The 27,431-nt window shown below is 44.0% G+C and overlaps 1 protein-coding gene across 2 annotated transcripts in view; it reads right to left on the bottom strand.

The window, feature by feature from the left end:
• Positions 1 to 8,679: 8,679 nt before the first annotated feature.
• The window catches only part of Itgam (integrin subunit alpha M), a 47,726-nt gene continuing 28,974 nt past the window's right edge, over positions 8,680 to 27,431 (bottom strand). The window contains exons 13-30 of one of the 2 annotated variants that reach the window (XM_031388458.1): positions 26,307 to 26,447; positions 26,016 to 26,228; positions 19,526 to 19,656; positions 19,281 to 19,444; positions 14,940 to 15,094; positions 14,709 to 14,840; positions 14,506 to 14,579; positions 14,143 to 14,284; positions 13,908 to 14,033; positions 13,289 to 13,368; positions 12,357 to 12,440; positions 11,995 to 12,070; positions 11,280 to 11,387; positions 11,054 to 11,137; positions 10,840 to 10,953; positions 10,655 to 10,756; positions 10,328 to 10,438; positions 8,680 to 9,858 (exon numbers count right to left, since the gene is read on the bottom strand). In XM_031388458.1, coding sequence (XP_031244318.1) covers positions 9,787 to 9,858; positions 10,328 to 10,438; positions 10,655 to 10,756; positions 10,840 to 10,953; positions 11,054 to 11,137; positions 11,280 to 11,387; positions 11,995 to 12,070; positions 12,357 to 12,440; positions 13,289 to 13,368; positions 13,908 to 14,033; positions 14,143 to 14,284; positions 14,506 to 14,579; positions 14,709 to 14,840; positions 14,940 to 15,094; positions 19,281 to 19,444; positions 19,526 to 19,656; positions 26,016 to 26,228; positions 26,307 to 26,447 — 2,109 coding nt within the window. In that variant the 3' untranslated portion in view covers positions 8,680 to 9,786. The remainder of the gene's footprint in view (positions 9,859 to 10,327; positions 10,439 to 10,654; positions 10,757 to 10,839; positions 10,954 to 11,053; positions 11,138 to 11,279; positions 11,388 to 11,994; positions 12,071 to 12,356; positions 12,441 to 13,288; positions 13,369 to 13,907; positions 14,034 to 14,142; positions 14,285 to 14,505; positions 14,580 to 14,708; positions 14,841 to 14,939; positions 15,095 to 19,280; positions 19,445 to 19,525; positions 19,657 to 26,015; positions 26,229 to 26,306; positions 26,448 to 27,431) is intronic. The other variant, XM_031388459.1, reaches the window with a different exon arrangement.

The following is a 27,431-nucleotide window of genomic DNA, read 5'->3' as shown; positions in this document are numbered from 1 at the left end:
AAAAAAAAAAAAAAGAGTGAACACAACAGAGTGGGAAGTGGGATTGGCAAGAGATGAGGCTGGACTGTCCTAAAGAATGGAGAGTGAGCAGGCCACAGGCCCTGGGAGTTTTGAAGGATTTTGATTTTTATCCCACAGGCAGAAAGAAGTGTAGATAAGTAATGAGGAATAAGATATTCACATTCACCTTTGAGAGCCAGGTTTGGTTGATGTCCCTGAGAGCCTGCACTTTCCTGAAGGGAAAGAAGGAGTAGACCAGGAGAGAGTGGAGGTGGTAAGGAGAGACTGGGAGAGGAGGGAGGGAAACTGAGGTCAGGATGTGATATATGAGAGAAGAATGAAGACAAAAGAAAAAAAGGACCATAAAGTGAAAAGGAAAGAAAAGCAAGGACCATGAGTAGTTTATAATATCCAAGTTATGGAGTCAGTATATGCCCATGTGAGGCACCAGCAGAGAGTGAGCTACCAGGGAAAATGCCAACATCTCCACATAGCATTGGACTGTAAAGGGCCAGGATGCTATCTTTCTGTCTTTGTTTATCTCTGGGTGCCAAAAACCATTGGCCAAGGAGCTGTAGTAATAGGAGAGAGGGTGAGGGGATTGGGGAAGAAAAGAAAGGCATCAAGAAAGGGGAATCCAGCACGGAGTCCACTGGCTAGCTGTCCAGCTCTGGGATCCTACCCTTCCAAAAGAAAGCTTTGGCCTCAGGAAACTGTTGTCACGTTTTCTGAGTCGTTCCTTTTTGTCCCCATGTGTACGGTTCTTTGTGCTTCCGTGGAAGGAAGGCAGACACATGAGCAGTCAGCCTAAGGAACAATACTCGCTACATCTGGACCTGGACCTGAAGAAGACCATCAGTCAGGGTCAATATAACTGAAAGTCAGGGAGCAGAAAGTGGGAACTGCCATTGACTGTCCAGCATCCTGACACTTCTGCCCAGCTGAGACCCTTCTACCAGCACCATGACACTTAGCACCATCAGGCCCCCTTTTCCAATTAAGAAAGAAGCACGGGGAACCATGTCCAAGAGACAAGCAAACGCTCTCTCAGGCAGATGAACAGAGAGTTCCTTCCCTGGACAGTGAGGAAGCAGATGGAGCTGTTATACTAACAGACCTAAGCCAGAGATGGGACCCAGACATCTTAGAGAGGAACTTGAAATCTTGAGAACCAGTTGCAAAGGAACTTGAAATCTTGAGAGCCAGTTGAGGTCCAGGGTGGATGGATAGACTTGTTTGCTCGTGTTTGTGTGCAGTGAGGCAATGCTTTCAGACAATTTGTGGGATAAGATTGATGGCTTGCAGGAACCAGACACCGGCAGCTTCAAAAGAGAGATGTCACAAACGTTTGTTTACATTGATGGCCTTCCCTAATGAACCTTCCTGGTTTTGACCTCCCCTTCCTATATTTGTCTCACTTTCCCTATTTGAATAAAATAAAAGGGTTGTGTTTTGAGACAGGGTCTCTCTCTGAACCCAAACTCACCATTTTAGCAAGTTCCAGGGAGACACTTGTCATTGTTGCCAGGCACTGCAGTCACACACATGTGTGGCCATGATATAAGATGAAAATTGATGTTATAAAAGATCTGCTAAACAAGCTAGGAAATATTAAGTCACACAAAAAGGAATTTAGCTACAGGAGCACTCTGAGCTCTCTCATCAGGAAGGAGCACAATTCTGCCAAGAAGGCAGGATGGCCCTGGGCTAACAGCTGCCTAGTAAAACCAGGACAGCTGTGTCTATATTTTACATTGTCAATCCCCCTGTTTCTTCAAACAAGCAAAGCTTGGAATTTCTGCCTCTATGAAGCATGTTTAGTTGCTCAAATGCAACATGGAACTGTGAAACTATACAAGCTGATGTGGAGTTTTGTTCAGTACTAACTCTCTTCTGTGCATTCACCAGAACTGGTCAGAACCGGTCCCACATGATTATTAAAGAGTTTTCCTTATTTTTCCTGAGTGTGTGAGTATGCATAGAACATATGTATACATGCACAGGCATGTGCACACATTAATTAATTAATTAATAATGCAGTAAATTACTTTAAAAACAAAAAAAGGATATTCCCAGTAAAGAAATCCAAAGTGATTCATCTAATTAAAGGGTTTTACATATATTGGATATATTAGATCAACACAAAGCATTTCTCTATTACCCTTGCTTATTTAAGAAATAAAATTTCAGATGTTTTTACAATTTTTAAATTCTTAAACAAATATATATACATAATTCTTCAACACTTATATATACATATATATGTATGTATGTATACATACTAACAATATATCTTGATCATATTTATCCCAAACTCTCCCCTCTTGCTCCCTCAAGACAACCTTCAATATATCTCTCCTACCTTCATAATTCTTTTTTTTTAATCCCCTAAGTTCAATTAGTACAGCCTGAATTCACATGGCTGTAAGCTATTCACTGGAGCATGGGCAACCTACCAACAGCCACACCCCCACTAAAGAAAAATGACCTCCCTCACCACCTATACTACCAATAGCATCTGAGCTGGGGCTGAGCCTTCACAAGCCCCTCCCATCCATGCTTGATCCTACACTGGTGGCCCTAGCTATGACTTCATAAGCGTGAGAGCTATGTCTCGTTCAGAAGACAGTGTGTTGCACACTCTTCCCAACCCTCCAGTGCCTACGCTTTCTGTTCCCTGTTCTGAAAATGTTTCTTGAGCCTTAGGGTTGGAGTGGGCAAGTGACTTACATGACCTCTTTAGGGCTAAGCACACAACAGTCATTTATTCTTAGCACCGTGACCAGTATGAGTTTCTCACTAACCACTACCCGTGGAAAAACAAAAGCAAGCTTCTGCGACCAGATTGAAAGCATCACAGACCTATGGCAGAGTTCAGAGGTCAACGGTGCAGTCCCATGAGTCCTTTCCCCTTCCTTGACTGATTGTAGATAGGACCTTTATGGACCCCATAAAGGTAACTGCCATTGCTGTGAGTTAGAAATTGCAATGGTTTTATTTATTTATCCAGAGAATGGCGTTTTGCAGCCTTTTCACACTGTACTCCATCTCCTCTCCACTTCCCTCCTGTTTTTCTGCAATGTGACCTGATCTTCACAAGGGTGGCCTAAGTGATCTTTTTAGGGCTGTGCCTATGTCAATGGCTCATGTTCTGTGTCTTAGACACCCACGTGTCTCTGTATTCATCACAAGTTGGTTTTCTTTAATGTGTTATGGAGATGGAGAGATGGCACAAGATACAGTACTTGCTGCACAAGCAGGAGGACCAGGTCTCCAGCATCCACACATATGCTGGTTGGGCCTCGTGGTACACCTGCATCCCAGTGCTCAGGAGGCTGAGAGCTGGATCACAAGAATAGCTAAGTCAACAAGCTCTGAGTTCAAATGAGAGACCCCACTTTACTAGATGAAGTAAAAAGCAATCAAGAAAAACCATGGAATCAACTCTACATTCACACATATACCACATGCACACGCATAATATATATTTCCATTTTAAATAAATAAAGTAAAAGTGAAGTGACCACAGATTTTGTTATTCAGTTCTCTTTCCCATTTGTTCTTATTACAAAAAATTACATATAACAGACAGATGTAGTGGTGCATGCCTTTAATCCTAGCACTCAGGAGCCAGAAGCAGGTAGACCTATATGCATTTGAGATCAGCCTCAATTACATTGGGGGAGATCTAGAACAGCCAGGACTACATAGAGAGATCTTGTCAAAAAATAAAAATTATATATATATGTATATATATATACACATATATATATACATATATATATATACATATATATATATATATACACAATTACATTAAAAAACAATTATCAGGAAAAGATATCAAGCAAATAAAATAGATCAAGGTTTACCCAGACAAAAAATAAACCAAAGTAACAAAGTAAACAGTTTATGTCTCTAGTCTTTTAAGATGTAAGCAAAGTTTAATTAAGAAAGAGCAAAACTTGATCCACAGAATCAGGTCAGTAGGTCATGCTCTTTTCCTATTTAAAGTTAACCAGTAGATGAGCACTTTCATAGTTGAGACTTTTAAATGTAGTATGGGATCTCTTTGCCTCCTATGTTTTGTCTAAAATAAGCCATGGTAACTGTTTCCTTTGATTTACTTGAAAAAAAAAAAAAAGATGGCTTAAGGCCAGAGACAGACAAGAGGGGAGAGTTTGCAAAACTCCACTTTTTAATATTTATCTTTAGTTCTGTGATGCTTTGTATATGCTTGGCCCGGGGAATGGCACTATTAGGAGGTATGTGGCCTTGTTGGAGTAGACATGGCACTGTGGGTATGGGCTTAAGACCCTCACCCTAGCTGCCTAGAAGTCAGTATTCTGTTAGCAGCCTTCAGATGAAGATGTAGAACTCTCAGCTCTGCCTGCATCATGCCTGCCTGGACACTGCCATGCTCCCACCTTGATGATAATGGACTGAACCTCTGAACCTGTAAGCCAGCCCCAATTAAATGTTGTCCTTTATAAGACTTGCCTTGGTCATGGTGTCTGTTCACAGCAGTAAAACTGTAACTAAAACAACCTCCAAATGTTTATTATTAATTTCCTATTTTCAATCTTCTTCTAACTTAGATGTAGGATCTAAAACTCTTATTAATTAATCAGTAAGTTGTAATTTTCCCTAGTTTTTTTTAAGATTTATTTATTTTTTTATTATATGTAAGTACACTGTAGCTATCTTCAGACACACCAGAAGAGGGCATCAGATCTCATTACAGATGGTTGTGAGCCACCATGTGGTTGCTGGGATTTGAACTCAGGATCTTGTAAGAACAGTCATTGCTCTTAACTGCTGAGTCATCTCTCCAGCCCCCCCTCCCTTAGATGTTTTAAATTTTCTTTTTTCCATTGAAAAATACCTTATACAATCCATTTGGATCGCTTTTCCCCTCCCCCAACACCTCCCAGATTGTCCCCACCTCTCCACCTACCCAACTCCAAGCCTTTTTTTCTCTTTAAAAACAAGCCAACAAACAAGAAGCTAGAAACAAACATCAAACATAGACACACACACACACACATATACACACCAGAAACTAAACTACACAAATAAAAGACCCATAAGACAATTTTTTAAAAGCCCTCCAATAAAGCAACTTGAGACAAAATATCTACAAAAAATACCATTGAGTTTGTTTTGTGCTGGCCCTCTACTCCTGGGCACTGAAGTGTGGTAAATATCCTTTGCCCGCAGGTATCAACTGCAGATACCTTCTTAGCTGGGATGGGAACCCTCCATTTTCCCCTCTCAGCACTGGGATCCCATTTGACTTGAACTGTGTGTGCTACCAGTCTCTGTTGTGTCTGGAGGAGTTTCCTTAGAGTCATCTACCACCTCTGGCTCTTACCGTCTTTCCATCTCCTTCAGTCGGTCTTTCCACCTCCTCTTCTGCACAGATCCCTGAGGGGTTGTTTGATGAAAACACTCTATTGAGATTCCCAAGTTTCTCACTCTGCATATTGCCTGGAGATGTTACAGCTCTGAAGGGAAAGGCTTCCCCGGTGGAAGTGATCCAGCTCTGAAGGGAAAGGTATCCTGGCGGTCCTGAGCCAAGGAATACCACAAAGTCATACCACGCAGTAAACCTCTCACAGAGATTGTGTCACAGGGAGAGACTCAAGACAGGGGGCTGCCTCTGCCCCAATGAGAAGCAGCAGGGAACTGAGCAGGAGACAAGCTTACAGAGGGTTGGTTGGGGGAGGAGTTTTCTAGGGTGGAGATTTCAAGGGTGAAGATTTCTAGGATGGCATTTCAAATAATCAAGGGATCGGTGGGATTTTGTGCTCAGGGATTTGATGGGTTTTCAAACTCGAAGGCAGGCTCTTATCTTCTACCCTGCATTGTCCGGTTGTGAGTCTTTGCAACTCTCTCAGCCAGCATCAGAGAAACTTGTTGCAGTCGATGGAAATTAACAGCAGAATGTCATTAGAAGGTCATGTTACTGCTAAGTCCCTTTAGCAGAACAATACTATTTGGTTTCCCCCTAGATCCATGGCCTATCCAATCCCAGGTGCTTAGCTACCATAGAAATAAATATCAGGTATGGATTCCACATAATGGAATGAGTCCTAACTCCAATGAAAGAGTGCTTGGGGGAAAACCAAACAAACCAACCAACCAGTGGTTGGCTACTGCCAGAACGCTTGCGCCATTGTTAAACAGGCATATCTTGTAGGCAGGTCACCTTTGCAGGTTGCAGGGTTTGTAGCAGAGTTGATGGTTATCTTCTTTTTCCGTAGCACAGAGTACCTTCTCAAGCCATGAGCTCTAGTCAGTAGGCGTGGTGCCTCTAGCTATGCAGCAGCTCAACCTTTCTGTGTTTGATGCGACATGTACACACTGTTTTCAACAGCAGAGCTTACCATCGGTTTGGGGAGAGAAACCTTAGTGACAGCCTGAGGTATCTGAGGGTTTTCTTGGTGGCCCTTTGATTAAAGACTCTGCTAGATGGAGCATGTCTCAGGAGATTTCACTTACTGGTGAAAGGGGACTATTTGGGGCTTCATCTCCCACATTGTTAGATGACTCCATTTAAATTTTTTTTAATATATGTATATACTTTAGGAGGCTTCTATAACCGTATGTAGATTTCTGTCTGGCACTTCAAACAGCTTAGTGTTAGTCTCCCTCAGCAATATCCCTTCCCTCGCCCCTCCCCTTGTCCCTTCCCATTTAATCCTCTCATTCCAGTTTCCCCCATCTCTCTATAACAATATAGTCTATGTTCTCTTCCTTGGGAAATCCCTCCTCCCACTAGTCCTTACTAAGTACCTAACCTCTGTGGTTATATGAATTGCATGCATATCAAAGACTTAAAAGCTAGCATTCATATGTCAAGGAAAGCAAACAATATTCGTCTTTTGGGGTCTCAGCTAACTCACTCGGGATGATTTTTTTCTAGCACCTTCTGTCAGATTCAGGGTATCCACTCTGATCCTTGATCCACTTGGAGCCTTATACAGGGTGGTGAATAGGATCTATTTGCATTCTTCCGTACAGCAAGCCCATTTAAGCAGTACCATTTGTTGGAGATGTTTTCTTTTCTCCAATTTTGGCTTCTGTGTTAAAAAAAAAAAAAAAAAATTAGGAGTCCACAGGTATAGAGACTTAGATCTGGCTCTTCAATTCCACGTATCAATGTGTTTGTTTTTGTGCCAATACCATACCGCTTTGATTACTATAGCTCTGTAGTCCAACTTGAAATCAGAAATGGTGATAATTCCGAAATGGTGATAATTCCGGCAGTTCTTTTATTACTCAGGGGTGTTTTAGCTATCCTAGGGGTTTTGCATTTCCAGGTGTATATGATTCACTCTCTCCCAGGTGTGCATTATTCACTGTCTGCCAGATGTGTATTTGTCACTGTCTCCCAGGTGTACAGTATTCACTGTCTCTCAGGTGTGCATTATTCACTGTCTCCCAGGTGTGTATGATTCATTGTCTTCCAGATGTCTATGACTCATTGTCTCCCAGGTGTATATGATTCACTGTATCCCAGGTGTATATGATTCACTGTATCCCAGGTGTGTAGGATTCTCTGTCTTCAGCAGTTCCAGAGGTACAAACATTCCCATCAGTTGACAGCTGCCTTCCATTCCCCAGCTAACTCCCTCTACCTGTAGGTCTGTTGTGGATACTTCTCTCGCTGTATTGTTGGTGGGTTGGGGAGCCAGAGGGGGGGTTGCTGAGGATAAAGTCGCTGTCTCATGCATGCTAAGCAACTGCTCAACCACTAGGCTACATCCCCAGTCCTTGCTTATTCATTTATTCTGTTGAGAAAAGTCTTCATAAGTTACTTGGGCTGACCTTGAAGTGACTCTTAGTCTTGAACTCACAATCTTGCTGCCTCTGCCCCCTGAGTAGAAAGGGTTGTCACGAACTGCCATGAAACGAGGCAGAAAGCAAATCCTCGAACCCGGTGGAAAGGTTCTAACACTTTTTATTTATTCATAAACAGCAATAAGTAAATGAATGGCGAAATGGGCCCACACTCGTTCAAACACTCACTCCTCACTGACCTTTCCAGCCTGGCAGGTGTGGCCTGGTTTGGGCAGCGCTTGGGTGAACAGGACTTGATGTTTCCTGCTTTTCCGATCCACTAGAGATAGACTGCTGCAGTGCAGGCTTTGTCGTCTGAGTGGCAGACGTCCCAGTGGGCGCCCTTGTGGAGTCCATGCATGATGGGGTTTCTCAGCACTATGTTGTCTCCATTGGGCTCTTGGGAATTGTGCGATTTTGCCATGCCAGACCAGAGTTTTTAAGCTAAATTCAGCCAATTGCAACTAGGGTGTTTCATACATTATTTCATGGACTTCTTTATCACCCATATGCACACACACTCTCTATGGCTTGGTTATCTGGGGCCAAGGACGCTGCCCGCAGCGTTGCCCCACCACAGACTCTGGCGGGCATTAGTTGTTCTGATCACTAGCACCCACTCTGGGGCTCCAGGCTGTGCTGTGAGTGTAGCCACTGCAGAGGCTTTACAGCATCGGGGAAAATGCCTTCTGAGGTCATGTGTACTTCACAGGGGTTAAAAGTGTGTACTACCAAGTTCATCTTCCTATCAAATTTTTATTTGGGGCTCACTTCAAGTAGAAGGAAAATGTCTAGAAATATATCTAATAAATGACTCTTACACATAAGTAAAAATTAGATATACCCAATTTATTAATTCAGCATTGTTCATAATAGCAAATGGCTGGAAATAATATATCCAAAGGAGATTACATTAAATGTTAAATACATTACAATAACAGGGGAATACTCTGAGCTACTTTATAACTTATATAAAATTACTTGAGCATATTAATAAAAAGACAATATTCATAATGGTAAAAAAGTGTTACCACTTGCTTAAAACTGTGTATGTGTATGTGTGCGTGTGTGTGTGTATACAGGCACCTACAATCTTTCTGGAATAGATTCTAAACATATACCCTTGAATACTCCTAAGGAGAGAACCCAACAGCTAGGAATGGAGTCTTTCCACTATACACTTTTGGGGTTGGGTTGGTTTGGTTTTTCTTTGCCTTGGTGTTCATTATCGCATGCCGAGCTCAAGGCTTTGCATGGACCAGATGTACACTCTGCTGTGAGCTTCATAGTCCCTGCCTTTTACCATTCTTGAGTATCTTTTGGTTTTTGTACTTTGACAGTTAAGTGGTTCAAATATCTAAATTAATGTTAAGATGATAAGTGACCAGATGGTAGGAGGTTGCTCATTCTTCACTGAACACCTCTGTTGGCTTTCCAGTTCTCTATTCCATGTCCAGCTTCTCTTGTCTTCTCAGTACCTAAACCCTTGCAAGTCTACAGCTCACATAGGCAAGGAAATATTACTTCCTTCAGAGAGGACGGCACAGCATTTATCCCTGCTTACCCACAAGGGTCCTGTAGCCTTGCCCAGAGAAGGGCCCATTAGCGTCTTCCCCAGAGAAGGACCCATTAGCGTCTTCCCTAAGACACTAAGAAACCCAGGAGGTACCTTGCCTTCCGTGAGGATGCATTTAAAGCATTGCCTACAGGCAAGAAATGTGTGAGCCATACACAGCTCTCTCTCTCTCTCTCTCTCTCTCTCTCTCTCTCTCTCTCTCTCTCTCTCACACACACACACACACACACACACAAATTCCATTTTTGTATAAAATATCATGCCAACAGTCTCCTACAGGACATGTCTGTCTGTCAGCCTCTGTGTTGGTCTGACCATCTAGACCTGCTTGTTGCTGGAGAGGTCACTTCATGGAGAAAAGGCAGCTACTGAGGTGGGGCATCTTGGGGAGCAGCTTCACTCATCATGTCCTTGTACTGCCGTTTGAAAAAGCCAAGCTGTCAGGGTAAAGACACAGGGTAAGGCCACAGAATTCATGGTTGCAGGTCAAGATCAGACAAAACAAAAGAGAGGGGTGGGGGAGACAGAGAGAGACGGAGAGAGACAGACAGACAAGATGACCAAGCAGGACAAAGATTGACAGGGCAGAAAATAAAAGGGACCTGGGGAAGTCAGGCAGGGAGAAAAACAGCATCAATGCTGGGGCTAGGCAAACAACATAAAATACAAGAATTCCCTCTTTATACAGTGGTCATTGTAAACCAGGGGCCACCTTAGTTGCTCTGCACGTATTAAGCTAATTTTCTTTGTAAAATGGGTGTTCATAGTATTGTTTTACAATAGAAGAAATCCAGGCACTAAGAGAGTCATGACCCAAAGTCGTGTAGTTAGCAGCAATATTGAGTCAAACCCAGTAATGGAGCTGCTGAGGAGTGGGGAGATGGGATAGAAAGAATCAAGAAGCACCTTGTATAGGCCAGCAGTGATTAGAGCCAAGAGCACCAGGCCCCCAATGGAGCTGCCCACAATGAGTGGTATAGGGTTGTGAACTTCGTATGGCTCCACTTTGGTCTCCGTCTAGGGAAGAAAGAAGAGAAACAGGGTACAGCAGAAGAGATACACCTCAAACTTCTGGAGAATTCCCTGAGCTCAAGGGATGACCGCTCCCATCAATCCACACCACCAACCACAGGCTTCACTCCTCTTCCCACTTGCTTCTCTTGCCAGCCCAAAGATGAGCTCCACCACCCCAGCTTCCTCCTGCCCTACCCCACCCATGCCTGAGATGAGTACCTTAGACTTTACAAATGTCTCCTGCCCTGGAAGTAGGGCAAACTCAGAGTCATTGAATAGGATCTCGGCGGTGCTCACAAGCAGGAGGTGGTCATGAGAAGTCTGTAGGGGAAAGCAGAGTGGAAACCAGGCCTGGGCGCTGGACTATTGTGGCTATACCCAGAGAGTCTCAGAACACAACATACCTTGATGTACCAGTCAAATGATAGTTTGCCCTTGAGGGTGACATTGAATATTTCCTGAGTGTTGAAGGATGGGAGGTCACACTGGATTCTCTTACAGACTGCAACAGAGCAGTTCTGGAAGAGGAAGGCCAAAAAAAAAACAGATGACTAAGACTGAGGAAGACCATGATAACTGTGCCTGTGTCCTTGAGGCTGGAGCCCACCATGTTCTTACCAGCACTGGGGTCCTTTCAAGCTCTTCCCGGAAATTGGAGCGAGATGGGGATTTCTGCTCAGTGTGACAGGCACTCGAGAGGTTCTGAGGAAAGACAGACATGGAGAAGAGAAAGGAGAGTGCTGGGTGCTGGTCCTGCCCAGCAGGGTAAGAGCCTGAGCCATAAGAAAAGGCAAGAAACAGATCTTAAGAAAGACCTGAACTTTGGGGACCCAGCTGGACTCACCTGGGAGAAGGTGACCTGGGGATCATCCCATACGATCACGTTGTTGATCTGGACAGGGATCCAGAAGGCCACACTGACAGGGAGGCTCCTCTGGCCCAGATTGTTGAACTATGTCAGAAAGGAGGGAGTGAGGGCTCAAGCCTTGTGGTCTGGCTAGCTCTTGGAACTGGCTTCTCATTTCCTACTTCCCAGGACCACTGAATAAGGCCTAAGCATCTCTTCAGAGAGATGGGAATGTGTAAACAAATGCCAACCACACACTTGAGCGACACTGGCTCATCCTAAGTTCTAGCTCTGCCACTTGCCAGGTGTAAGAATTTAGACATAGTTCATGAGTCTCTCTGACCTTTAGCTTTACTATAGATGTAGATCTATAAACAAGGAACAGTAAGAGTGTTCGGGGGCCCAATAGACTGATAGAAGACGGTGTGTGTGTGTGTGTGTGTGTGTGTGTGTGTGTGTGTGTGTGTGTACACATATCTGTGTGTATTTGGAGAGGACTGCGCATATATGGTGTAAATGCATGTATGTGTGCATGTATGTGTGTGGATGTGTGTATGCATGCATGGAGGAGGGATATAGAACAAACTTGGAAGTGTACCGGACACACAGGAAACTCGGTGTTCATGCTTCCTATGATTGCTTCCTGCCTTCTCTTTACATCAAGTTCCCTTCTCAGCGTCCTCTCAGGACCCAGGCTTGCCCTACCCCTCACCTGGTAAGAATGCTGTATGACCTTACTGGTCATCTCTGAAGGTGTGAAGTTGAGATATTTGATAGAACTCTCATCACTAAAAGAAAAAACAGGGGACAACGGGTGACAGAACATGAAGGTGTCCTGAGAAGGGGGCTTGAACTGAATATACAGAGACTATGAAGGTGGCAATGCAGCCTTCAGAGGCAGTGTCTGTCAGACACTGAATGTGTGGGTTTGGGCATGTGCAAACACACACACACACCACACACCATTCCTCCACACAGGCACATGTATATACACACAACATAAGGCAGCATATGAACACAAAGACAAAGCTGGCGGTGTCCAGCCTGATGGGGGTGAGTGGGGTGGAGCAGCACCTGGTGACAACTATGTAGATGGCATACTTCACAGGCAGCTCCAGCTGAAACTCAGTTTTGTGGGTCCTGGATATGTTGTTCTCACTGAAAGGAAAGAAGTTCTTAGCTGCCTCTAAGAACTGAGACTCAGCCTTCCCATCCATCCCCCTCCCTCACACTCTGCATCCAGCTGTCTCCATATCTACTACCCTTAACCCCATAGCTCTCCACCTCATGGAGGTCAGAAAACAACTTATGGGAGTTGGTTTGCTCCATCTACCATGTGGGTTCCAGGGATCGAACTTGGGCTGTCAGGCTTGACAGCCTTACCTGATGAGCCATCTTAGCAATCTCTATCTATGCTTATTGCTGTTGTGACTGCCAGATGGGTTCATCTACACCACAGCACATATGTTATAGGGTAGAGGACAACTTTGTAGTCCGTTCTCTCCTTCCACCTTTACATGACTTCCAGGGACAGAATGCAAGGCATGTCTTCACCCCTGGGCCATCTCACAGGCCCTGCCTACCCTGTTCTGAAGCATGCCTAGATACCTCCAAGCTCCAGGTTTTGCCTGGTGTGTGTTTCCTTCTATCTTTATGCCTTTGCTTGACTTACAGCGTAAATACTTTAGGAGTCTTCTCTCAATACTGGGCATCCTAACCACTACCCCCACTTGATCATTTACTTTATACCATCTTATGATTACCAGTTTCCTTGCCTTGCCTGTATCATTGAGCATTTGTGAGGGCGGGAGCCACGGCTAGCTTCTTCATTACCATTGGCCCTAGCACTTGACACAGTGTCTGGCACATAGTTGTGTGCTCAATCAGTGCTTGTGGGATAAATTAGTCATCAAGACAGAGAACCAAAAGAGAGAAGAAAAAGGTTCATCCTGGATGAGGGGCCGGGCCTCAGACAGAGGGTGACTGTCATATGTGGGAAGAGGTACCTGATTGCAATGGCCTTCAGGAGCAGTTTGTTCCCAAGGGAGGCATCAGAGTCCACATCAAATGTGACATTAAACGTGACCTAGCATTAGAGAATGGGGACAATGATTAAAAATAGTAAAGAATGAACAACACAATTGTTCATCAACCACTGAATGGGATAAATCAAACATGATCTGCCCGCACAAAAGAATATTGTTCAGAAAGAAAGAAAGGAAGAAAGAAAGAAAGAAAGAGAGAGAGAGAGAGAGAGAGACAGTTAAGTGATCCTTAAAAACATAACGGTTGATGAAAGAAGCCCACCCACAGAACCACATGCGGTATGTATCTGTGGATGGAAGATATGCAGGAGAGGTGAGTCTGTGCAGAAAAGGTCAATTCACAGCCCCCAGGGACTATTAGCAAAGTCTCAGATTGGTCAGAGTGATTGATGGACACATAACTCTGAGAATACCTAGAAGCCACTGGATTGTGCACACACACACACACACACACACACACACACACACACACACACAATCTGGTTTAATGGGTCAGAGAGAAGAAATGATAAGAGGAAGACAAGAATCCCCTCTGACGACAGCACAGTGGATAGAAGACAGCAGGGGATGGAGCTCTGACCTCAGAATTAGCAGGAAAGATGGGGTGGTTTATGTCCCAGGTGGTACTCTTCAGAGCCCCATGCCCTTCAGAAGAAGAGCTAGACTCAGCAGGCACCACACGCCAAGGCTTCTTGGAGATCGGGTTCTGGAACCAAGGCAGGCAAATGTAGTACTGTCAACTGCCAGCCATGTGGGGGGTAGGGGGAGCAGCGGCAAGGAAAGCAGAACTAAGAGGCTGAAGAGGATTTGGCTACCTGGCTTGCTGACACCTTCCGGAAAGACAAACCAGGTGGGTAGTAGATGGTAACCTTGGTCCCGTAGGAATCCTCACCGTCATTTCTCAGAGTTACACTCACGTTAAAATCCCGGGGGCCTCCCACCACCAAAGTGTCCAAGCTGTGAGAATAGCAAGACAGGTATGAGGCGTCAAAGGCTTCCCTGAAACAAATCTGTTTGGATGGAGAGAAGCTTGGCACTTGGAGTGATAGGGCTGTGAGCAGAGCAGGCACTAGGAAGGTTTTTGCCCCCAAAATATCTCTGAAGAAGCCTAGGTTCCCTCCGAGGCCAGAGACACATCGATTCAGGTCTGAGGGACTCAATAGCCGAAAGAAGCTCACCCCATGGCGCTCATGGTGACGATGAGATCGTCTTGGCAGATGCTGTCATTGCCACAGTTCTTCTCGAAGGGGAACTGGAAAAAGCATGACCAGAAGGAAGATATAGGAAACAATTAAAGGAGCAATGAAATAAAATGTCTAAATGAAATGACATAAAGTAGCAAGTGCGCTCCATTCTGCAAGGCCCCAACTCCAAGACTCACCATAGCTGTGAAGAACCTCTGAGCATCCACAGCCAGAACTGGCCGGAGGTCCCTAGACGACCGCAAGGGCTCCCCAACCAGCGTATAATTGAGACGCAGGATGATGGGACTCACTGAATCATCCACACAGTCCTAAGAGATAGTAGCGATAATAGGATCTACTACCTATTATCTTCAGTTTCCTAAGACCACCCCACCCCCAGCCAGGAGATCTGCCATTTGCCATCTCACCGGTAAAATTAGCTTCAGAGTTTCACATTTCTGTGTCAATCCAAAGACCTGGGTGCGCCTGCGTGTGTTGTTCTTTGTCTCATCAAAGAAGGCACGAACAAGTGAGCGGCCAGGGTCTAAAGCTAGGTCATAAGTGACAGTGCTCTGGATATCTCCTGAAAGGAGAAGGCACAGGAATTAGGAACCAGGCCGAAAGAGGTCTGTGGCTACAACTCTACTCCAAGATGTGGGATTATTCACATATCATCTGACCCCTCTGCATCTTAATTCACTACTTTCAAAGTAATAATAAGAACTTATTATTCTCTATAAGTAATTTGATTATATCTCAAGTAGGAAGAAGGGGATGAAGAAGAGGGGGAAGAGGAAGAAGAAGGAAGAGGAGGAAGAAGAGGAAGAGGAGGAAAAGAAGGAAGAAGGGGAGGAGGAAGAGGAGGAGGAGGAGGAGGGAGAGGAGGAGGAGGAGGGGGAAGAAGAAGAAGAGGAGGGGGAGGAAGAGGAGGAGGAGGAGGATTTATTGTCCACTAAGTAAATCCTCCAAAAGTTGTGGCTATTCTGTAAGATGTTAGAAAACTAATTTTGTTTTTGTTTTTTTCAAAGTTTGTTATTGTTGTTTGTTTTGCCCTTTGCCCTTGTCATTTGCCAGTTTGGCTACTAATCTGGACATTAACAGCTTGGGAATAAATGACTTGAGAGGAATTTCTGTGTAGATTTCATGACACCTTCTCCCTACTCTTTTCTAGTCTCCAAACCAAACTGGCTCTCCTAACCCCTGGACCAGTAAGAATGAAGCTAGAAAAATATCTTTTCTCTTCTTCCTGTTTCTCTCTAGGTCACCACTGCTATTCTCCCACAAAAGCATAATCCTACTCTCTAAGAACATGGACAGGGAAAGAAGGGACACCATTGGCAACAGAAAATGCTATAAAGTGAAATTAATCTCATAAGATAATTAATAAAAATAAATTGTGCTGCTCTTTTGCTGAGGTTCTTGATGCATTTGCTGTTGAGTTTTGAGCAGGGTCAGAGATGAGGATCCATTTTCATTCTTCTACATGAAGCAAATCGGGTTGACCAGCACCATTGTTGAAGATACTATCTTTTCTCCAATGTGTATTGTTGGCCTCTTTGTTTAAAAAAAAAAAATCCACATGACTGTGTGAACGTGGTATGTCCTCAGTTCTAATCCTTTGGACAATGTATCTATTGTTATGATAGGACCATCCCACTTTTATTACCATGAATCTATTGTGTGATTTGAAATCTAGGATCATGATGACTACAAGAAAAGAGTATTTTTTCAGTTACGATGAGGCAGTTGATAAATGAACTCACAGTGGCTATGACAAGAAGATCTACACGTGCTGAGGCACGACAAAATGCAGCATGGAGTTGGGGGCAGCAAGCAGGAAGTCCTACCCCTAGCTGAGGAACTACTGGCCATTGACAGCAAAGGGAGAGGAGTTTCATGTGAAGGTGTGGCCCCTTAGTAGGTCAACCAACCTATTGTCCCATTTCCCATTGCATTTGGGCAATGCAAATTAGACTCAATAGTTTCTGGGGTTTGTTTTTGTTTTTGTTGGGGGGTTATTTGTTTGTTTGAGACATGGTTTATCTCTCTAGCCCTGGCTGTCCTGAACTCACTTTGTAAACCAGGCTGGCCTCAAACTCACAGAGATCTGACAGCTTCTGCCTCCTGAGCGCTGGGGTTAAAGGTGTGTGCCACCATACCATGCCTGGCCTCTTACTGAGTTTTTTTTAAAGGACACAAAAATAGAGTGAATAGGGAGATGGAGGTGTAACTGAAAAGAGGAGCGAAGGCTGAATATAATCAAGATGCATTATATGAAATTCTCAAGAAAATTAAAATGTTGCCTTTTAAAATTAAAAAATAATTATATTAGTCATCTCTATTACTTCCTCCCAGGGACAAGGGAACTTCAAGTAAAAGGGAGTGGAAACAATGTGAGAGCCAAAAGATGGGAGAGACAATATTCTGGATGTGGCACAGCTGTGGCACTCATGACCCCACATCAGCTCTGGTTGCCTACACAAGCACTACGCAGCATTCTGTTATGGATGGGAGAGGCCTCATGAGGTTCCACTATCCCTTGGGATGCCATTGGCAGTTGCCAAAGTATGGTGGTCATTTTCCTCAGTGGGGTAGCCACTGCTAAGTTGCTCTGTTCTCCAGTAAATAGCTTCCCATCCATGCTCACACAAGCATTAGATTCAGTGGGTCACCAAAAAAAAAAAAAAAAAAAAAAAAGGTAAAAAAAATTAAAATTACATGAGCATAGCACAAGGACTAGTTGGAAAAATAAGGAATTGAGTAAAAGGACAGATAAGAGTAATGTAAGTGACTCTAGCCAAGATACATTGTATACATGTATGAAACCCTGGAAAGAAATGGCTACATTGTACACATATATGTTGTTGCCAGTAAGTAAATAAATCAGGGAAAACAAACACTAGTAAGCAAAAGACACATCTAATCCTGCCAGATCCGGCAGGAAGAAAGCAAGAATAGTCCACAATGTGGGGATAGGAATTTTTGATTTTTGACAAATTATCTTATATTAGCAAATATTTATTGTGCATTAAAGTTGATAATGATGTTATGGCCTTATAAGAAAATGTTCCTATTTCAAAGATGTTTATGGGTGAAGAAGTAAAATGATATGACTTTCATGTTTGTCTTAACATTCTTGGGATGGGCTGGCAGGATGGCTCAGTGGGCAGAGGTGTCTGCTGCCAGACCACACTACCTAAATCGTATCCCCAAGTCTTCCGTGTTGGAAGAACAGAATGGACTCTCACAAGCTGTCCTCTGACTTCCACATGTAAATGTATGAATATATAAATAAAACTAATATCTTAAGGATTTCAAAGTCATTTAAGCTAGGTGTGGTGGTGCACACCTTTAGTCCCAGGACAGGGAGGTAGAGGCAAATGGATCTCTGTAAGATCCAGACCAGTATGGTATACATAGTACGTCCAAGGCCAGCCAGAGCTACACAGTGAGTTGAAATAAGGGCCTGGAGAGGTGTTTGGTGGTTATAGGCACGTGCTGCTCTCACAGAAGGCAGACAGGAACCCTGCTCCCGGCACCCACATTACGCCGCTCACAGTTGCCTGGAAGGTCAGCTCAGGGATCCACCGCCCCCTTCTGGACTCTTTAGGTACCACACTCCTGAGCACATTCCTATGTACAGACACATGTACATAAGTAAAGAGACATACACATAATTTAAAATATAATAAACCTTTCTTTAGAGTAATTTTTAAAGATTCCTTGGCAAAGAAAAGAAAAACAAAGAGCACTGGATGACACGTTTGGAAAGGATGTAAACGTGTCTAAGAATATGAGATTTCCATCTTCTATTGGCCTCTAATTTTGTGTTTAAAATAAATATTTAAAAACATTTTGGGGCTGGTGAGATGGCTCAGTGGGGAAGAGCACCCGTAATGAGATCTGATGCCCTCTTCTGGGGTGTCTGAAGACAGCTACAGTGTACTTACATAAATAATAAATAATAAATAAATAAATAAATCTTTAAAAAAAAGAAACTTTGGATTTTAAAAAAATTTGGGTAGATAATAATAAAAATATTAAGTTGGGGATATTCCTCAGTTGTAAAACTGTTTGTCTAGCATATACGAAGTTCTGAATTCAGTCCCCAGCACCAAATAAAACTGGGTGGGGTGGTAAACTCCTGTAGTCCCAGCACTTGAGAGGTGGTGCTTAAAAGACCATGAAGTCCAGGGTCATGTCATCTTCCTCGGTTATATAACTAAGGTCAGCCATGGCTACACAAGACTTTGTCTTGAAAAAAATAATTTGTTATCATTATTACTATTATGTTAAGTAAAAACAGAGTTTCAGAGAAATACATAAAGTATAACATAATCTATGTAAATTTTAAACATGCTCAATAGTACCACACATTGTGTGTGACTAGACGGATGCTTCCAGATATATTAACAATACAAAAATATGAAGATATTCTTATATTTTAAATAAAAAGAGAATAAAAGAAGGTAGAAAGGACTGAAAGAAGGAGGGAGAGGGAAATAGAGAGGGAGAAGGAGAGGGAGAGAGGGAGGGCAAGAGCCAGGGAGCAGAGCGAGAAAGAGTGAATAAGTTAGAGAGAGAGAGAGAGAGGGAGAGAGAGAGAGAGAGAGAGCAAGCGAGAGCTACCATTTTGAGAGGCTGTCCCACTCATTCCATCCAGGCTTAAAAAGGGTGTCAGCGCCAGTGAGAACTCTCTTCTGCTAGAAGGCTGGGCAGACCGAGATGAGACACTGTCCTGTAAACCAGGTTTACCCAGCACATCTTACCTTCTCGCAGCCGATCCTTGGTGTTCTTGCGAACACGGAGGCAGACTCTGACCTCCCCAGCATCCTTGTTTTTTAATACTCGTTCTTCACATGCAAACACACTCCTTGCTAGATTCTTGGGGCTGAATTCCATGGTTGCCTCCAGTCTCAGCACGGGCTGGGCTCTAGAGGGGCATCAGAGGGCCATCAGGAACTAACAGAGACCTTCCAAGGGGGAAGCCTGATGCAATGAGAGGACCTCTCACCTGAGCAGCAGAAGATGCCCCTGTGCCCCTACAGCCAGGTCCATCAGACCGTCCATTGTGAGATCCTTGCCCCCACTCAGAGACTGCCCGAAGTACTGGAGCCCGGGGGAGAAGCGGGCGCCTGTGATCCGCTGAGGGAGAGAAAAAGAGAAAATAGAGAAGCCTGTGGCTCTGTTAGCCAAAGCACAGACTCTCTTCTTTACAGCCTATACTTTTCAAGGAATTCAGATGACTTAAAACTTATCTTGTGCGCACAGCGATTACCTATACAGTCCGGAAATCCCATCCTCAGGCTCACTAGCCAACATCGTGCATGTAGGAGTTTGGTTTGGGAAAACCAGTAAACTCTCTGCATAGATATTTTAAATATGCAAATAATTCTAATGTACAGTCCAGATTAAGGACTACAATTCTAAATATAAGGAAAAATATTTTGATATAACTTGAAGTAATTGAGCAATAATAAAACATTTTGTTTTTATTTTAGAAACCAAAGGGCTTCTAGAATAGAAAAGAGCAACCCTACAGTTCCTACTGCTGTGTAGTTTACAATATTTAAGCAAAAAAACAAAAAACAAAAAAAACAAACAGTATTTGTCACCTTTTTAAAAATGTCTTAAGGAACTGTTTAAGTCACAATCTACAAACAGCTGTCCTGATACCCAAGCTTTCCTGGATTATCTGAGTTTCCTAAAGAAAACGGAAAGTTTTACAAAAAAAGAAATAAAAATATACTGTTTGGTTCATCTGGTCCTCATTTACATAGACAGAAAAAATGCAAACATTGTCTGTTGATCTAACCCAAATTATCTCTTTTGTTACATTTATCTTCCTTGAGGGAGGGGGAATTCCTACACCACCGTGCTCATGTGGAGGTCAGGGGACAACTTCAGAAATCAGTTCTCCCTTCTACCACATGGGTCCCGGGAAGCAAACACAGGAGTGTGTGTGCCAAGTGTGTGTGCAGAGGTGAGAGGGCAGTTTGAAGAAGTCGCCTCTCTCAGGCCACCATGAGAGGTCTAAAGACTGAACTCCGGTTGGCAGACTTAGTGGGAAGTATTTTTTCCAGCTGAGCTATCTTGCCAGGCTAGTGTTTGATATCTAAGTTTACTGTGCTTGCTCAGACCTAAAAATCCATTACTTGAGATCTATATGTCAGTACACACACACACACACACACACACAGACACACACACACACACACACACACCTTTAAGAAGAAAACAGTGGTTGGGAGTGGTGGTGCACGCCTTTAATCCCAGAGGCTGGCCTGGTCTATGAAGTGAGTTCCAGGACAACCAGGGCTGTTACACAAAGAAATCCTGTCTCGAAAAACAAACAAACAAATAAGGAAGAGGAAAAAGAAAGGTTTGTGTGCATACCCTGGGGACCTCTGGGATTGTTTCACTGGGAGGACACTTGCTTTGAAATTACCTGTGAAGGGGCAGGTTTAGAGATCCCTGGCTTATTAGCTGTTCCCACTAATAATCACCTTTAGTTTCAATCATATGAGGGGGGAAAATGTAAACAACAATCAAAGCAAAATAGCACAATCCATTTTGTATTTGCTTTTAACCACAGATTGTGGATGGACACACACATGTGCACATATAAAGCACCCTCTCCTTCAGTTTTCCCCAGGCATGTCATCCCCAAAGAGGCTCCACAGGCTCGTGCATACACACTCTGTGATTAAAACAAAATTAAACCCAAAACTCCTTCAAACCCATTTACGCACATACACACACACACACACACACACACACACACACACATCTGCACCAGTGAGAGAGAGGATGGTGCCAGTATGCATACTGTGGAGAAGCCCCACAGCAGCAGTGTCCCTGGAGTCTGTGGCAGGTATTCCAGCCCCGAGAGTGGGCAGAACTGGGGAAAAATAATCAGAACCATGATCGTTTCCAGGGATGGAAGGAGGATAGGAATTGACTGGGGAGGAGACACTCTATATTAGTTTGAGGTTTTCTTTGAGAAGGATTTGAGGTTTGTGGAGGCTATAGCAACGTCAGGATATATGGTCCAGGCTGGCCTTAAATTTGCTATATAGCCCAAGAGGGCCTTAAACATGACCTCTCCCTACCTCTCCCTCCTGTGCCCTGGCATTACTGGTGTACCACATCCAGCCACATGTCTGTATAGTAAAAGGGATATGAGTCACACTTGTCAAGACTCACTGAATAAATATTTATGCACTTTCTATTTATAGGTCTTAAAATAACTGTGGGCAAATATTTCTAGTGAATAACCAGCATATCAAAATATTATATGTGAACCAGACAATGCAACTTAATGTAAAATGCACCAAAAGGAAAGGACTGGGTGTGGAAACACACGGCTGTAATTGCAGCATTGAGAAGCTTGAAAAGGAGGACCCTGAACTCCAAGCCAGCCTAGATACAGAATGATACATTGTCTCAAAATAAAGAAGTGAGTGGAAAGGCAAGAAGGAGGCAGGGTAAGCATCTGCTGTGCACCTGGAGGAACCTGAGTCTGGATCTTCAGCACACATAAACCTGGACACGTCTGTCTGTGACTCCAGCACCGAGGGGCAGAGACATAGAGGTCCTTGCTGGCCAGCCAGGCTAGCCAAAATGGTGAGACCCAGGTCATTTGTGGGGATAAGTGAAAATGAAGATGACCGGTATTACCTCTATACAACTGTACAGGACTTCACAGAAAATCAGAAGATGCAAAGAGAGAATGGGCCAGTCTTAACAGAGGACTCCTTACACTCCTAACTGTGATCACAGACAAGAAATACGTTCTAAGTGCTTTGTAGATTTTTTGATGAATGTTTTATGCTTGCATCTAAACTTGAAATGTATGAGCAAAATGAGACAATCTTTACAATCAGAATTGAGAAGTGTTACAATTGAATGGCCTTGAGTTGTACCAATAAAATGACCAAATGCAATGACTCTAATAAAATCATCTTTCAAAAGTTGCTGCTATTAATAATTTTAGTTAACAAAATTCTGTCCTTGCTTAGCCTATCTTGCCTTCTGTCTGTTAACTGTTGGTGATACAGTTGATGTTTTGACAATCTAACATTCCAAAGTCCACATATATATCTTAGAATAGTATATTCATTTTTTACAGGTGCTGTTAAAAAAGGAAATGAAAGAAAATATGCTTTTCCCTCAAAAAGAAAAATTAATAAAAAAGAACTGTGCTGCCGCAAAAAGAAAAAAAAAAAATGAAGATGACCATGCTAAGTAAAATAACTCAAGCCCAGAAGGACAAACTTTATGTGTTTTCTCTCATATGTAGAATCTAGGCTTTTCAGAGTGCTAATAATAAACGAATAGGACAGCATGTGATCCAGAAATCCCACTTCTCAATTTTATTCAAGAGTAAGAATCTTGAAGGAACGTTAGCACATCCGGATTTACTGCCATCCTGTACTGGCTGGTTTTGTGTCTCAACTTGACACAAGTTAAAGTCATTAGAAAGGAAGGATGCTTACAGCCAACCATTGGACTGAGCCCAGGGACTCCAATGGAAGAGCTAGGGGAAGGACTGAAGGAGCTGAAGGGGATTGCAACCCCATAGGAAGAACAGTATCAGCTAACTGGACCACCCAGAGCTCCCAGAGCCTAAACCACCAAGCAAAGATTATACATGGAGCCACAGCTCCAGATACACATGTAGCAGAGGATGACCTTATCTGACATCAGTGGGAGAGGAGGCCCTTGGTCCTGTGGAGGCTTGATGCCCTAGTGTAGGGGGATGCTAGAGTGGTGAATCAGGAGTGTGTGAGTGGGTGAAGGAGCACCCTCATAGAGGCAAAGGGGAGGGGAAGAAGGGGGATGGGGGGTGTGGAGGGGTAACCGGGAAGGGGGATACATTTGAAATGTAAATGAATAAAATGATTAACTAAAAAAAGGAAGGACAGAAGGAGCCTCAGCTGAGAAAATCCCTCCAGCTGTAGGGCATTTCCTCAATTAGTAATCAATGGGGAAGAGCCCAGTCCATGGTGAGTGGTGTCATCTTGGGCTGGTGGTCCTGGGTTCTATAAGAAAGCAGGCTGAGCAGGCTATAGAGGGCAAGCCAGTAAGCAGCACCTCTCCATGGCCTCTGCATCAGCTCCTGCCTCCAGGTTCCTGCCCTGCTTGAGATTCTATCCTGACTTCCCTCCAATGATTGACTATCTGAAATGGATGATCTGAAAGTGTAAGTCAAATAAACTCTTTCCTCTCCAACTTGCTTTTTGGTCATGGTGTTTCGTCGCAGAGATAGAAATCCAGACTAAGACACACACTATTCACATAATCCAAGGAACGGGATAACCTGCATGTGAGACAGACAGCTGGGGATGAGTCGCCCAACAGTGGCATTTATAGTGGAATCAGTTCACCCCTTACAAAGAAGGAAAATCTGTCACTGTGCCAATAAGAATGAGCCTAGGAGATATTACTCTTCATAAAATAAGCCAGGCACAAAAGGCCAAATCGTCGCACTACATGGAGCTGGCTAAAATAATCCAATCACACAAGCAAAGCAGAGTGTGGCAGAGGGGCCCAGGGAGGAGGCAAAACAGGATTACCAACCAATGCCTAGAAACAGCTAGAGCAGGTCAAGTGTGAGATGGTGCATTTCGAGTCTAATAAGAGTCAAATAGTTAAGTATTTTTACCATGATACATTTTTAAAAGAAATAAAGGAAAATATGAGACTGGAAAAGACAAGAGACCAGAGACCAGGAAACCACATAGCCTCAGCTTCCTTGGAGATAACACAGCATGGGTGGGTGAAGCAGGCCAAACTGCAAGGATCCCACGGGCAGGGAACCCATGCAGCAGTGACAGAGTCACTGAGGAGGAGACCAGTTCTGGGCCAGGATTCAGGATTCAGGATTCAGGGATACTTAATTTCAAGACCCAATACAAAAGAATGGTGCTGGGTTAACTCATTTAAAAGCTATCGTTAGCCAAGCATGGCACTCTCAACTGTAATCCCCACATAGTAGAGAGATTATCTTGTGTATTGTATAGATGCATCATCACCTGTCAATTAAAAAGCCTATGGCCTATATTTGTTAACCCCTGGTAAACCCACCCAGCTCCAAACCCATGGTCACATAGATGGCCCTGGTTGAGCGCAATGAGTCTCAAATCAAAACAAAAACACATGAGTATGGGTATGTATGTAGGACTAAGGGCTAGCAGGAGACAAGGAAGATGGAGTGAGAGAATTCAGGATGTATACATACATATGAAAATATCAAAGAAGAAGTTTGATTTGAGGGAGGGAGAGATGGCTCAGCACTTAAGAGTACTTACTGCTCTTGCAAAGGATGTGGGTTTGATCCCTGGCACCCACATCAGGGAGCTTACAACTGCTTGTTAACTCCAGCCCCGGAGATCCACTGCCCTCTAACATCTGTGAGCACCTACAAGTATGTGGTGCACATAAACTCAGGCAGGCAATACACACATAAACATAAACAAAAATAATAAATCTTTAAAATAAAATGTAACTTTAAAAACAAGAAAAACTATGAAGAAAAGGGGTGGGTGGGTGTAGTGGTGCACACCTTTAATCCCAGCATTTTGGAGGCAGAAGCAGGTGAGTCTTTATGAGTTTGAGGCCAGCCTGGTCTGCATAGTACATTCCAGACCAGCCAAGGCTAGATAGTGAGAACTTGTCAGGAAGAATAAGATGGAGGAGTAATTGAAAAGAGCATCCTACCATCAGTCTCTGACCTCCACATCACCCACACAGTGCATGCACACACTTGTGTTCACACCCACAATGTGCACATTTGCACAAAATACACACAAACTTTTTTTTTGAGACAGAGTTTCTCTGTATAGCCCTGGCTTTTCTGGAACTCACTCTGTAGACCAGACTGGCCTTGAACTCAGAAATCCACCTGCCTCTGCCTCCCAAGTGCTGGGATTAAAGGCATGTACCACCACTACCCAGCACATTCAAACTTATAATGTAGCAACAGTAGAATTTTAAGCTAAACCCAGAAGTCTCATAAAAAGCCCTAGAATCAACGAAGTCCTATAAAGTGTTCAACCATATGGGTTTCCTGTGACATAGAATTTTCAGTCCTAAAATTGGGACAGATCTGGAGAGGGTAGGGCACAGAACTCTTAGGCACTCAACCAGCACCGGGATTCCAGAGAAAGGAATAGCACAGACAACAGCAGTTACCATCCATCTCTTCTTCTGGTCTAACTGCTGTTCTGCACCAGTGCTTAGCAGTTAAGATCCTCACCCCTGCAGCTTGCCCTCTACAGCCCCAGGCCCCAGCTACAAAGTGAATGTGGGCGCCCTGAAGCACGGCCTACCATTACAGAGAATTCACCTAGACTCCCCAGATGCTTTGAGGCATCTGTGAAAGCTGTACTACTGTTTCGAAGGTTCAAGAAGAAATGAAGGAAAACTGATCCAGCAGTTAAACCAGAGGCTCTCCATATCACACAAGTCAGTGCTGTGCAGGGTCAGTAATGGCGGCTTACCTGGCTGTGGGAGCCACTGATGCTGGCTACTGATGCTCCATGGAAAATGTAGACAGCACCCTGATTCTCCTGCTCTCCTGGGGCCCCGATGGCCACATCTGTCAGTTTGTCCCCGTTCACATCTCCCAACACTGTCAGGGCTGCCCCAAAGCGACCCCAGGGATGGCCCTGATCACCATGTAGAATAGCTTCACACTGCCACCGTGCTCTCTGCTAGAAGGAAACAGTGACAGACCAAAGATCCTGGCAACCCTCCAGGTCACACCCAGCCCCACCAGGCCCATCACTCACCCCTCTAGGCAAGGGACACACTGACACCTGGCCTCCTCGGGTCTTCTCATAGTAATGAGGGGCCCCAATGAGGATCAAGTTGGTATTGCCATCATTGTCCATGTCCACAGAACAGAGGGTGGCCCCAAAGTAAGAGCCGATCTGAAAGAGACAGGGCAAAGATCACATGCCTCTTTCCACCTAAGTAGAGTCTGGGAGCTTCCTATCCATGAAAACATCCAGAGCCAGGCATGTTGTGTATACCAGCACTTAGAAGGCAGAGGCAGGAGGATCAGGAGTTCAAAGCCTGCATAGGGATATAGCTTAGGACTTGTCTGAAAGGAAGAGAAAGGAATGAGAAAGGAATGGGGAGTGGGGAAGTCATTAGAAGATAGAGTTTTCTATATGATTTGTGGTAGTTTGGATAAGAATGACCCCTATAGGCTCCGATATTTGAATGCTTAGTCACTGAAGTTCTCTGACAAATTAGAAGGATTAGAAGGATTAGAAGGTGTAGCCTTGTTGGAGAAAGTGTATCACTGGAGGTCGGTTTCGAGGTTTCTACCCGACTCACCTGAGACAGTTTTCTCTGTGTGAACAACCCTGGATATCCTGGAACTTGCCTTATAGACCAGACTGGCTTCAAACTCACAGAAATCTGCCTGCCTCTGCCCCCTGGGATTACAGACATGTGCCATCATAGCTAGGACGAGTTTTAAGGTTTTCAAAAGGTTTAAAGGTTTTCATACCTGGTCCAGTTTCTCTCTCTCTCTCTGCCTATGGATCAGGATGGAGCTCTCAGCTACTGCTCCAATGACATGTGTACCACCATGCTCCGCACCATGATGATAATGAACTAAACCTCTGAACCTGTAAGCCCTGATTGAAAGGCTTTCTCTTATAAAAGTTCCCTTGGTCATGGTGTCTCTTCACAGCAACAGAGGATGACTAAGACATGATTCATGATATATTTTGAGAGGGTGCAAAGGAAAAAGAGAGAGTGAGAGGGGAAGGGAGAGGAGAGGTGAGGAGATGAGAGGAGAGGAGGGGAGGGGAGGGAAGGAGAGAGGAGGGGAGAGGAGAGAGGAAAGGAGAGGAGGGGAAAGGAGGGGAGAGGAGAGGAGGGGAGAGGAGAGGAGGGGAGAG

Source organism: Mastomys coucha, unplaced genomic scaffold, assembly GCF_008632895.1.
Source record: "Mastomys coucha isolate ucsf_1 unplaced genomic scaffold, UCSF_Mcou_1 pScaffold21, whole genome shotgun sequence".
Taxonomy (NCBI): Eukaryota; Metazoa; Chordata; class Mammalia; order Rodentia; family Muridae; genus Mastomys; species Mastomys coucha.
The sequence above is the reverse complement of the archived record's forward strand: the minus strand, read 5'-3'. Positions and strand labels throughout refer to the sequence as shown.